The sequence below is a fragment of the Myotis brandtii genome, unplaced genomic scaffold, assembly GCF_000412655.1.
Source record: "Myotis brandtii unplaced genomic scaffold, ASM41265v1 scaffold964, whole genome shotgun sequence".
Classification (NCBI taxonomy): Eukaryota; Metazoa; Chordata; class Mammalia; order Chiroptera; family Vespertilionidae; genus Myotis; species Myotis brandtii.
In genome coordinates this window covers 56,032-69,328 of record NW_005371989.1, presented here as the reverse complement: position 1 = coordinate 69,328, position 13,297 = coordinate 56,032, and the positions used below count along the sequence as shown (strand labels likewise).

Below are 13,297 nucleotides of genomic sequence, written 5' to 3'. Positions count from 1 at the left end.
AATGTCAGCATGCTGGAACTGGGCAGTGCTAGCCAAATTCCTGCAGTTGGGCACTCTGTGTCAATCAAAGTCATGGTGAAGGCCATTTCTTGTACAAGCAGGAACTGGAATTGCTGATGTCTGCAAAGGAAACAGTATGTGAGCTCTTTTGATCAGTTTGTTGGTACATTTTACTCTAATTCCATTTCATGGTTAGTCAGAGTAGTATAAAGTTTTTATTCCCTGTTATAATTAGGGATATTATGGTCATTTGTATTTCAAATGTAAATTTAAGAAATTTAATTAAACTATAATGCAAAAGCTGATCTGAATGAAATTTCCTTCCAGTGTAAAAATGTACACTCAAGAAGAGCTCCTTTGATCAGTTTGTTGGTACATTTTATTCTAATTCCATTTCATGGTTAGTCAGAGTAGTATAAAGTTTTTATTCCCTGTTACAATTAGGGATATTATGGTCATTTGTATTTCAAGTATAAATTTAAGACAAATTTAATTAAACTATAAAGCAAAAGCTGATCTGAATAAAATTTCCTTCCAGTGTAAAAATGTACACTCAAGAGTATAATGAACACACCTGACACCCTGTAGTTAGACTGAGAAGAGTCTTTGTTCCCAGGCTGGGGATGGGGAGGAGGGGTTTGAACTTCTCATCAGAGGCAAATGCTCTGGGATTCTTTCTCTTAAGGACCAATGGAGTGGGGTTGGGGAAGGGATCGGTGGAAGCTCAATGATTGAAAGGATCAAAGGTTAAAATGTGCACGTGAGACCTGTATAATTTTGTTAACCAGTGTCACTCCAATAACTTCAATAAAAAGGGGGGGGGGGATTTAAATAAAAAACATAAATAAGTAAATAAAAAATTATGAAAAAGAAATAAAATTAATCCAGACTCTTTTAAAGATAGTGCCTGACTTTTGAGTGTCTGTGTTTCTAAACAAAGGTCACAACAGTTCCACGAGTGGCCTCACAGCCTCACTCCAAGCCCTTGACCCCTAGAGGACTTAAGACACTTTGTTCCAATAAGACCTGGCCCGACCCTCTTGTCTGTTCTGCTCGGCCTGCAACAGGGGCCCTCGAGTTCACAAAGAGCTGGGTGACCACAACTTAGGAAGTCCCAGGCCAGGAAAAAGTTGAATTTATTTAAAAGCACTGTGTGCCCAACAGGGGAACGTGTTTCCCAGAAGCCTGTATTTGCCCCCAGCTGTCACTCAGGAACGTGGGGGCGCAGCCATGAGAACTGTCCAATCAGGGGCGTCGCTGGGGCAGGTGGGTGGGGCAACGCACCCGGAAGTCGTGGACCTCCTAGTATCCTCAGGTGTGCTGAGGGCCTCGGTAGCTCACCTGCGGAAGTGTTTGGTGGGTGTGCGGCAACCTCTGTCCCCGTGATCTGCACCGGAGGTGGCAGGCGTAGGCCGGACTCGGGGAGACCCAGGGCACCTAGAGATGGTGAGTGTGCGCGCGGGTGCGGAGACGCGGCGGCGGGGCGCGGGGGTCTTGTTGGCAGCGGCGATTTCGGGACCGGACTTTCCCGCTTCACCTGGGGAGTCTGCGGAATCCAGTCCCTTAGGGGCGCCGCTCGGACCTCGGTCCCCCGTGGTTCGTAACGTGGGGCCTGGGGCGGCTGCCGGTCCCCCGGGCGCTGTTCCGTCACTGCCAGCGGTGACATCGGTCCAGGAATCTGTCTGGGCGGCTCTGCGTCCGCAGCACCCTTTCCCCCTGGTGCAGGGACCATGGGGAGTCATCAAGGCCGCTCGGACCTCGGTCCCCCGTGGTTCGTAACGTGGGCCCTGGGGCGGCTGCCGGTCCCCCGGGCGTCCTATTCGGTCACTGCCAGCGGTGACTTCGGTCCAGGAATCTGTCTGGGCGGCTCTGCGCCCGCAGCACCCTTTCACCCTAGATGGTGCAGGGACCATGGGGAGTCATCAGGAGACAGTCGTGACTCGGTCTGCAGGGTTTGTGCGAGGAAGCACCTGTGGTCTGGGGGGCGGGGAGGGGATCCCCAGTCTTTCCTCCTACTCGGTCTGCAGGGTTTGTGCGAGGAAGCACCTGTGGTGGTGGTGGTGGTGCGCGGGGGGTCCCCAGTCTTTCCTCTTCCCCCAAGGGGACAAGTTTTCTCCCGAGTTTTCCAAATGTGTGGGAAGCAGAGTCTCAGATCCAGGACTCCGTGCTCCTAGCCTGTCTCTTTCTGGGACTGGCAACAAGTTCCCAAATTTCCAGTTCCCTCCTCGAATTCCGGAGCCAACTTTCTCTCCTCTAGTCCCCGCATCGTTATCAACTATTTGTCCTCTGTGATGCATTTCAAACAGACACAATGATTTCCACAGAATCATTGTGTTGTGGTTTTTTTTTTGTGTGTGTGTTTTTTTTTGAGTGTGGCTATTTTATGAGAGGAAAGGCAAGAATAGCCACCTGGAACTTCTTTCTGTGAAATCCTGGGCCTCTCCCCTGGATCTTTCCTTTGGGAATTCCCTTGGGTGGAGTTTGCTGTTTGGAAATTTTCCTGGGTGAGCTCTCCTGTCAGCAATCCAGGAACCCTCCCTGGATTTCTCACCTTGAAAATGACTTAAAAGACCATAAAATACTTCCAAAAGTGCAAAAAGAAATGGGTGAATTTTAGAAAAAAAAATTCTGTGATTACATTTTATTTTTGTCTCTTTCACTCTTTCTTCTGCTGAGCATGTGCAGTAAGTGTGTGAGGTCTGGTTTTTACTTTTGTGGGTTTTCCAATCAAATTGCGCGGTTTAGACTTGCAGAGCAGATGTGTTCCAGTATGATTAGTTACTTACAAACCAGTTTCTTTTTCTAGAAATGTAAGTAACTGACATCTTTTTCTGAAAGGAATAGACATTTGGGTTTTTTTAGTTGAACTAGGAAAAGACCCTTACAATTTTCTTCTGTTCTTTCCATATAAATGCTGTATTTAAGTGATTTTGCTGGATCATTCAAACTCTGGGTGTGTGTCATTTAGGAACCTTTACACTGAGAAGTTACAGCCCTAGAAAGTGGGGGATGGGTGCGTATAATGGAGTTGGGAGTGGGGCTACCCTTTCTGAGGTGCGCTTGTGGTCTCTAAGGCCAGGCCATTTTTAGATTTTACGTATGAGCTTTCCATTCACAGTGCAGTTGACCTCAAGTCTAATTTATGCATATTGAGAAAGTCTATGTAGAAGTTGGGGTTCCAACTTCTAGACCAGTGATGGCGAACCTTTTGAGCTCGGCGTGTCAGCATTTTGAAAAACCCTAACTTAACTCTGGTGCCGTGTCACATATAGAAATTTTTTATATTTGCAACCATAGTAAAACAAAGACTTATATTTTTGATATTTATTTTATATATTGAAATGCCATTTAACAAAGAAAAATCAACCAAAAAAATGAGTTCGCGTGTCAGAGGTGTCATAGGTTCGCCATCACTGTTCTAGACAGAGGGTTTATGAATCGGGGGTGCATTTGGTCAGAACTTAAACTGAATCTGGCTGAGAGTTTCCTCAGTGTGAGAATGGAAGCCTGGGGAGGAAGTGCCTCCATGCTTACAGGAGAGGGAAGAGGATGTGTGGAGCTCCCAGAGTTCAATTCTGGGTCTGCTCAGGTGTCCCTCCCATCCATGCTTAGGGCCTGACCCACTCCAGGGGTCCTGTCTCAGTCAGAGGTGTCTAGACCCCATGTTTGTTTGCAGTTATGTTCACCTTACTGAATGTGGGTTTCCTTTTGAATTGTCTTGATTCCATAATTTGTTTTTTCTCTTGTTGGATTTTTCTCTCAAATGAATATTGCAGCCCTTTGCCTCTAGTTTCCATTAACACTTGGGCTTTTAATATTTAAGTTGATTGAGAGATACCAGGTAATGCAAGGTAATTGTGGAACCAAGTTGAATTTTGTCTCCACTCAGGCCAGAGAACCTAAAGATGTCAGATGAATGATTTTAAGTTCTCAGGTGCTTTTTCCAAATTTAGGTCAGTTTCGTATGTGCCTTTCCCTAAAGTACTTTGACATGTAAAAGGCTATACTATTCGTAAGGCAAGTTAACTGCTGTTTTAATAGATGTGAAGGAAAAAGAAAATAATTTCAATTTTCATATATTTGAGAAACACATCAAAGTATGTGTAAGCCTATGTAAATACTTGAAACTTATAGTACATTTCAGAGCTTAATTGCAAACCCCTAATGTATTATATTGACTCGTTTCTTTCATATATCCTTATTATGAAACTAGAGGCCCCGTGCACGAAGTGGGGGTGGGGGGTGGGGGCGTCCCTCAGCCCGACCTGTGCCCTCTCGCAGTCCAGTACCCCTCAGGGGATGTCCGCCTGCCGGCTTAGGCCTGGTAAGGAGCAGGTCTAAGCTGGCAGGCGGACATCCCTCTCGCAGTCCGGGAAACTTCACTACTTATTGCCCACCTGCTTGCTGCTCCTTCCACTGGGCTCACTGCTCCTTAGCGCTGCTGCAGAGGTGGGAGAAGCTCCTGCCACCACCAATGCACTTGCCAGCCGTGAGCCCGGCTTCTGGCTGAGCGGTGCTCCCCCTGTGAGAGCGCACTGACCATCAGGGAGCAGCTCCTGCATTGAGTGTCTGCCCCCTGGTGGTCAGTGTGCATCATAGCAACCGGTCGTTCTGGTTGTTCTGCTATAACGGTCACTTAGGCTTTTATTATATAGATATAGATATAGATATAGATATAGATATAGATATAGATAGATATAGAGAAAACTGTCATGCATTTTGTCCTTTTAGTTGGAAAGGGATTTATACATTTTTATGTTCTGCATTCTTATATAATTTAGTGTTTAAATCTTGGAGTGGTTTGTTATATTGAAAATATTAAGTTAAATTTAAAAAGCAGTATTTTGTTAATAATAATAATTGATCATAGGTAAATGTGGTATGTATAAATTTCTCTATTTAAAATAAATGATGCATGGGAAGGTGGAAAAATTTTAAGTTAGTGTTAACAGGTAATTATCAGGGATGAATTGTAATGAGTCTGTCTTCATCTTTTCTTAGTTTTTGATATACTAGAACATCAGTTTTTTATTTTTTATTTTATTTTTTAAAATATATTTTATTGATTTTTTGCAGAGAGGAAGGGAGAGGGATAGAGAGTTAGAAACATCGATGAGGGAGAAACATCGATCAGCTGCCTCCTGCACACCCCCCACTGGGTATGTGCCCGCAACCAAGGTACATGCCCTTGACCGGAATCGAACCCGGGACCCTTGAGTCCGCAGGCCGACGCTCTGTCCATTGAGCCAAACCGGTTAGGGCAGTTTTTTAAAGCTGTTTTAGGTTTACTGAAAAATTGATCAGAGTACAGAGAGTTCCCACATCAGCCCTGTGCAACCATAGAGTTTGCACTATTTTTCCCATGTTGAATTACTGTGGTACAGTTGTTATAATTGCTTATTCAATATTCATGCATTAAAATGCATAGTTTACATTACCATTAGCTCTTGTTGTTATGGGATCTATGGTTTTGAGCAAATGTAAAGTAATGTGTGTTCATAATTTTTATATCATATACTGTAGTTTTATTTACCAGAAATCTGTGTTCCACCTATTCGATCATTTCTTCCTTCAACCCCTAAATCCTTTAAACCCAGAGGCCTTTTTATTGGCTCATGTTTTTGTGTGTGTATCCCTGATTGTCATATACTTAGAATTTATACAGTGTGTAGCCTTGTGAGATTGGCTTTTTTCACTTAGCAAAGTACTTTTGAGTTTTTCCGTGTGTTTTCATGGCTTAATACCCCATTTCATTGCATGGACATCTTGCTGAACTCTAACTTCTGCCAATCATGAACAAAGTGTCTACAAATACGTACAGGTTTTTGTGTGAACATTAGGTTTCAGTTGGTTAGGTCTATAACAAGGAGTGTGATTGCTGGATCTTACTAATTGTAGTACAAGTATTACAAGAAATTGTAATATTTTAAAAGTATTTAAAAGAAAGTTCCTGTCTCCACTGTAGACATGTCCAATTCCATTCCCACCAGCAATGAATTAGGATTATTTCCAGCTTTACATCTCCACCAGTATATGGTGTTTGAGTATTTAGAATTTGAGCCATTTAATAAGAGTGCAGTGAGTGACACCACGTTGTTGATTTATTTGTACCTAGATTTTCTTGTGTTATCTTGTAGAAGTTTATTACCTTTGCATTTTACATATAGATCTGTGATGTGTTTTGAATGAATTTTTGTTAAAGGTGTAAGGCCTGTGTCTACATTCATTTTCTGTATGTGCATTTATATGTAGATACTCATGATTTCCAGCATTATTTGTTAAAATACTTTTTTTCCCCATTGAATTGTCTTGCCTGTTTTGTCAAAGATCAGTTGAGTATATTTGTGTGGGTTACTCTTTTATTAATTCCAGGAGTTCTCTCTGTTGTTGTTGGCTCTTTCTGGTGTTTCACATAGACAATCATGTCATAAGGAAGAAATGTGATTAATTTAGCTACAGGTTTTGAATATGTTCTATCTCAAAAAGTGGAAGTTTCCTTCTGTTGCTAGTTGGTTATCATAAGCAAATATTCAATTTTATCAAATCCTTTAAAAAATATATTTTTATTGACTTCGGAAAGGGTGAGGAAGAGAGAGATAGAAACATCAACGATGAGAATCACTGATCAACTGTTTCTTGCATGCCTCCCAATGGGGGTCGAGCATGTGCCCATAACTGGAATCAAACCCAGGACCCTCAGTCGCAGGCTAATGCTCTATCCACTGAGCCAAACCAGCTAGGGCTCAAATCCTTTTTTAAAAAAATTTTTAGTTTCCCCTTCTTTACTTTCTGACATTAATAATTTCTGTCTTCCCACTTTTCTTAGTTATCTAGTCTACATGTTTATCAATTTTACTAATCTCATCAAAGAAGCAGCTTTAAATTTTTTTTTCTCCATTACTTTTTCACATATTCTTTTATTCTGCTTACATTGGGTCTAATTAGCTCATTTTTTTAATTGTTTCCTGAAGTAGATGCTTACAGTATTGGTTACAGATCTTTCAGTTTTTAATATATTTGTTCAATTGCATAAATTTCACTGTAAGCACCACTTTTGCTGTATCTCACAAAATTGTATAGGTTGTGTTTTTATTTTACTTAGTTAAAAATAATTTTTAATTGCCTGGCTGGTGTGGCTCCGTTGGAGCATCATCCATACACCAAAAGGCAGCAGGTCCGATTCCCGGTCAGTACACACACCCACGTTTTGGGTTTGATCTCCAGTTGGGGTGTGTGCTGGAGGAACCAATTAATGTTTTTTTCCCCCCAAAATCTTTATTGTTGAGAGTATTACAGATGTCCCCCTTTTATATGCATATAATATCTTTATTTAATCTCTTCCCCCCTAACCCCCCTTCCCTCCAAGAATCATCAGTTTGTTCCATTTCCATGCCTCCGATTCTATTTTATTCAACAGTTTATTTTGTTCATTAGATTTCTTGTTCATTTATTTTGATTTTTAGATTTGTTGATAGATACGTATTTGTTGCCATTTTATTGTTCATATTTTTATCTCTTATTCTTCCTCTTCCACTTCCTCCTCTTCTTAAAGAATACCTTTCAACATTTCATGTAATACTGGTTTGATGGTGATGAACTCCTTTAGCTTTTTCTTGTTTGTAAAGCTATTTATCTGACCCTGAATTCTAAATGAGAGCTTTGCTGGGCCGAGTAACTTTGGTTGTAGGTCCTTACTATTCACCTCTTTGAATATTTCTTGCCACTCCCTTCTGGCCTGCAAGTTTCTGTTGAGAAATCAGCTGACAGTCTTGTGGGCACTCTCTTGTAGGTAACTCACTGCTTTTCTCTTGCTGCTTTTAAGATTCTTTCTTTGTCTTAACCCTTGATATTTTAATTATGGTGTGTCTTGGTATCGGCTTCTTTGGGTTCCTCTTGTTTGGAACTCTCTGCACTTTCTGGACTTGTAAGTCTATTTCTTTCACAGGTAGGGGAAGTGTTCTGTCATTATTTCTTCAGATAGGTTTTTAATATCTTGCGCTCTCTCTTCTTCTGGCGCCCCATAATGCAAATGTTGGTATGCTTGAAGTTGTCCCAGAGGCTCCTTACACTATCTTCATATTTTTGGATTCTTTTTTTTTCTCTTCTGATTGGGTGTTTTCTTTGAATATTTCTTGCCACTCCCTTCTGGCCTGCAAGTTTCTGTTGAGAAATCAGCTGACAGTCTTGTGGGCACTCTCTTGTAGGTAACTAACTGCTTTTCTCTTGCTGCTTTTAAGATTCTTTCTTTGTCTTAACCCTTGATATTTTAATTATGGTGTGTCTTGGTATCCAGTTAGTGTATGCTTAATTTCTGACTGGTCATTTTTTATGTCTTTGGCATTCTCACTAAGATCCTTGAAAGTCTCATGAAGATCCGTGAGTAACCTTATAACGATGGTTTTGAACTCTGTATCCAGTAGTTTGCTTGTTTCCATTTCTTTCATTTGTGACATATTTCTTTGTCTCCAAATTTTGGCTGCATCTCTTTCTTTCTGTGTATTAGGTAGAACTGCTATGTCTCCTAGGAATTGGTAGAGTGGCCTTGTATATTAGGTGTCCTGTAGGGCCCAGTGGCTCAGACACCCCACTCACCTGAGCTGAACATTCTAGGTGTGCCCCTGTGTGGGCTGTGTGCATAGTCTTGTAGTTGAGCCTTCATTGCTGTTGGAGTCACTGGGAGGAGTTGACTTCCAGGCTGTGAGGACCAGCTGCAACTACAGTGGGAGGAAACACCTCTATGGAGCAGGACTTGCTTCATTGGGGTTTTGTTACTTATTGAGTTTGCCTCTTGAGTAGGTTGCTTGTGCATGTGTAGAGTTGTTATCTGCTATGGTTTGAAGCTGTCCACCAGGTGCAGTGGCTCTAGGGCCTCCAGGGAAGTGCAAAGTCAGCCACCACCTGGGGCCACCTGGCAGGAGATACAGTGGGATCTATAGATGGCTGCTACTTGCTATTTGTACTGGGCTTGGAGGTGTCCAGACGAGGTCCAGCTGTGAAGCAAGGCAGGCTGGTGCTAGTGCTTGGTCTTGGGCCTTTTATTAATAGGTTTGGGGCATGCTGTCACCAGGTGTATCTTGTTTGAGAGATTTTAGTAACATCTGAAGCCTGAGGCAGGACAGGCCATTCATATGGAACAGGTGCTGCAAACAGCTTGGGTGGAGCTGCAAGTTGGATGGGGTGGGGTCTCAAGGAATCCCCAGGGTGGAGCAAACAGTGTTCTCCATGCTGATGGAGACTCAAATATGGCTACCAGTCAGCCCTGCGACAGGGGAAGTTCCAGCACAGGAACAATGATCCTTGCAATCACCCCTGTCTGGGATAAAGCTGCCCCCAGGCCAGACAATCTAGTTTCTCCACGTATGTATCTGGGTCCCCCAAAGCCACCTGGTGCTGGGAGTCTGAGTAATAAGTTCATGCGCTCCATGCTGATGGAGACTCAAATATGGCTACCAGTCAGCCCTGCGACAGGGGAAGTTCCAGCACAGGAACAATGATCCTTGCAATCACCCCTGTCTGGGATAAAGCTGCCCCCAGGCCAGACAATCTAGTTTCTCCACGTATGTATCTGGGTCCCCCAAAGCCACCTGGTGCTGGGAGTCTGAGTAATAAGTTCATGCGCTAGCCCTTTAAATGGAACACCTGGGTCTCCAGCAGCCTCTGTGTCACTCAGCCACAATGCCGGCTGGTTTTTACAGTTCACAGTTACAAGGACTTCTCTTCAGTTCTGGAACTCTGGGCTGGGGGTCTGGTGTGGGGCTGGGACCCCTTGCTCCTCACAGGTGGCCTCTGCAGAGACTATCTCCCTCCTGATTATAAAAAACAGCACACCAGCTGATTCTGTGCCTCCCCCCCGCCCCCCCCCCACCAGTCTCAATGTGTTTTCTTCTTTACTTCTCTAGTTGTAGGATTTCCATTCAGCCAGCTTTTAGGTGGTTCTGAATGATGATTATTCTGTATTTATTTATAATTTTGATGTGGTTGTTGGAGGCTGTGAGTATAGATGTTTACCTATGCCCCAATTGATGTTTTTTTTTGGTCTTTTTAACCATTTTATTTTTAATTTATTTTGTTTATTGATTAAGGTATTACATATGTGTCCTTACCCCCTCAATGCCCCCCATCCCCCACCCAATTGATGTTTCTCTCTCTCTCTCTTTACCTCCTTCTGTCCCTCCCTTCCTTTCTCTAAAATAAAATTTTAAAAATTTAATTAAAATTAAAAATAATTATAAATTTTCTTGACTTCTCTTTTGATCTTGTTTATTATTTAGAAGTGTGTTGTTGAATCTCCATGTATTGGGGATTTTCTAACTATCTTTCTATTATAGATTTCTACACTAATTACTGTGGTCTAAGCATATTTTGTATGATTTTAGTTCTTTGAAATGTTTAAGGTATGCTCTATGTCTCAGGATGTTTTCTGTCTTGGTGAATGTGTATTCTGCTGTTGTTGCATGAAGTATTCCATAGGTTAAAACTAAATCCAGTTATTTCATAGTGCTGCTCTGTTCCACTCTGTCCTTCCTGATTTTCTCCCTACTGGAATTTATAATTAACTAGAAGTCTGGTGCACGAAATTCGTGCATGGGGAGGGGGGGTCCCTCAGCCCGGCCTGCACCCTCTCCAATCCGGGACCCCTCGGGGGATGTCCGACTGCCTCTCGCAATCCGGGACCGCTGGCTCCTAACTGCTTGCCTGCATGCCTGCCTGATCGCCCCTAACCCCTCTGCCTGCCTGCTTGATCACCACTAACCACCTCTGCCTGCCTGATCGCCCCTAACTGCTCCCCTACTGGACTGATCCCCCCCTTTGGCTGGCTGCAGGCACCCAGGACCCTGGCCGACTTCGCCCGGACCAGCCGCAGCCGCAGGGGACTACAGGGCGGGCAGCTTGTCCCTCTCCCAGGCCACAGGTGCAGACACAGCCGCTGGTGCTTGGGACCACGGGGAGGGTGGCTTGTCCCTCTCCTGGGCTGGAGCCGCAGGCACTGGCGCCCGGGACCACAGGGCGGGTGGCTTGTCCCTCTCCTGGGCCACAGGTGCAGATGCAGCCTCTGGCACTCGGGACCATGGGGCGGGCAGCTTGTCCCTCTCCTGGGCTGCAGCCGCAGGCACTGGTGCCTGGGACCAGAGGGCAGGTGGCTTGTCCCTCTCCTGGGCCGCAGGTGCAGATGCAGCCTCTGACACTCGGGCCCGGGACCACAGGGCGGGCGGCTTGTCCCTCTCCCGGGCTGCAGGAGAAGGTGCAGCTGCTGGCACCCAGGCGGGGCAGGCGGCTTGTCCCTCTCCGGGGTCGCAGCCTGGCTGGTCCCCATTCCTCTCTCTTGAGCTCATTTGTGCCTGGCTGGTCCCCATACCTCTCTCCCCAGTGTTGAGTGTCTGAGCCATTAAGGCGTGATGGCGTGAGGGCATGATGACAGTTTGCATATTAGCTCTTTATTATATAGGATGATAAGGGGTTGTTGAATGCTCCAGCCACAGTTGTGGACTCATGTATTTCTCCACATTCTATCAGCTCTTACCTTATGTATGTAGTTTGACTTGTGTTGTTATGCATACAAACCTAAAAGATTGCTATGCCCTCTTGGAGACATTATGTAATGTTCCTCTTTATCTCTGAATTTTCCTTGGTTTGAAATCTTTATTATCTATAATTCATATATCTGTCCATTGATTTCTGTTGGCATTTTCTCTCTTCCTTTACCTTTCATCCATCTGTGTCTTCATATTTAAAGTGTGTTTCTTAGGGACAACATGACAATGTGGTTTAAAATCTGATATTTCTGTATTGTTCCATTGTATTGAGACCATTGATGATTAAAAGTGGCTACTGGTGCATTTGGATTAATATTTACCAGATCGTTTACTGTTTTCTATTTGTTGCTTTTGTTCTTTGTTACCTTTTGTTTTCAACATTTTTCTACCATCGTTGGCTTTAACTGAGGATTTTACTTAATTGTTTTTTTTTTTTACCCTCTCTCAGCATATCAGTCACACAGTTAAAAAAAAGGTACTCTTTTAGTGGTTTCCCTTGAGCTTTGAGTACATATTTGCAACTAACCTATATCTGTCGAATCACACTGTACCACTTCACTGCTTGTGCAAGTATCTCCTACCACAGTATTCCCAGTTCTCCCATCAGTGTCCCTTGTCACATTGTCATTTATTTTCATTACCCATAAGCTTATAATACCAAACACATTATTGCTAATATTTTTTAAACAAAGCATCATGTGTTATATGACAAGAAAAAAATTACCTTAATTTCTTCCTTTTCTAACCCTACATCTTCATTACTTATATTCTTTCTGATGAACTTTTGAACATTTAATTTAAAGTAGCTGTACTAATGACAAATTCCCTCAATTTTTGTGTTTTTTAATCCTCACCCTAGGATGTTTTCCATTGATTTTTTAGAGAGAGTGGAAGAAAGAGGGAAATACAGAGAGAAATATCGACGTGAGAGAAACACATCAATTGGTTGCCTACTGCACGAACCCCGACCAGGGCCTGGGCTGGGGAGGAGCTGGCAACTTAGGTACGTGCGCTTTACCGGAATCAAACCCAGGACCCTTGTCTTCAGGCTGACACTCTATCCACTGAGCCAAACTGGCTAGGGCAATTTCCCTCAATTTTTGTCTTAGAAAGTCCTTATTTATTTTTTTATGAAAGATTATTTTCCTTGATACAAAATTCTACAGATGTTATTTTTTTATTTAAAAATGTTTGATATTTTACTACAATCTGGTCTTTCTTGCATAGTTTCTGAAAACAAGTTGAATTTAATTTATCTTTGTTTTTCTTTACCTAAGGTGTATTTTACCCTCTGGCCTCTTTCAATATGTTCTCTTTTTCTTTGATTTTTGTCTAATTTGAAAACAATACACTTTTGCATGCATTTTTGGTATTTTTTTAAAATTTTGTTTTATTGCTTAAAATATTACAAAGAGTAGTACATATATCTCCTTTTTTTTTTTACCCCTTGACCTTCCCCCGGCCTCCCCTAATCCCCAATGTCTTGTGTCCATTGGTTATGCTTATATGCATGCATACAAGTCCTTTGGTTGATCTCTTACCCCTCCCCCCGCAACCCTCCTACCCTACCAGGTCTTCCCTCTGTAGTTTGACAGTCTGTTCGATGCTGCTCTGCCTCTGTATCTATTTTTGTTCATCAGTTTATAATGGTCTTTATTATCCATAAATGAGTGAGATCATGTGGTATTTTTCTTTCATTGACTGGCTTATTTCACTTAGCATAATGCTCTCCAGTTCCATCCATGCTGTTGCAAATGGTAAGA

The 13,297-nt window shown here is 42.9% G+C and overlaps 1 protein-coding gene across 2 annotated transcripts in view; it reads left to right on the top strand.

Moving 5' to 3' along the window:
• The first annotated feature begins 1,312 nt into the window (after positions 1 to 1,312).
• LOC102239079 (zinc finger protein 564-like) overlaps positions 1,313 to 13,297 on the top strand; it is a 21,678-nt gene continuing 9,693 nt past the window's right edge. For both annotated transcript variants that reach the window (XM_014533310.1, XM_014533309.1), the window contains exon 1: positions 1,313 to 1,446. In XM_014533310.1, coding sequence (XP_014388796.1) covers positions 1,444 to 1,446 — 3 coding nt within the window. In that variant the 5' untranslated portion in view covers positions 1,313 to 1,443. The remainder of the gene's footprint in view (positions 1,447 to 13,297) is intronic.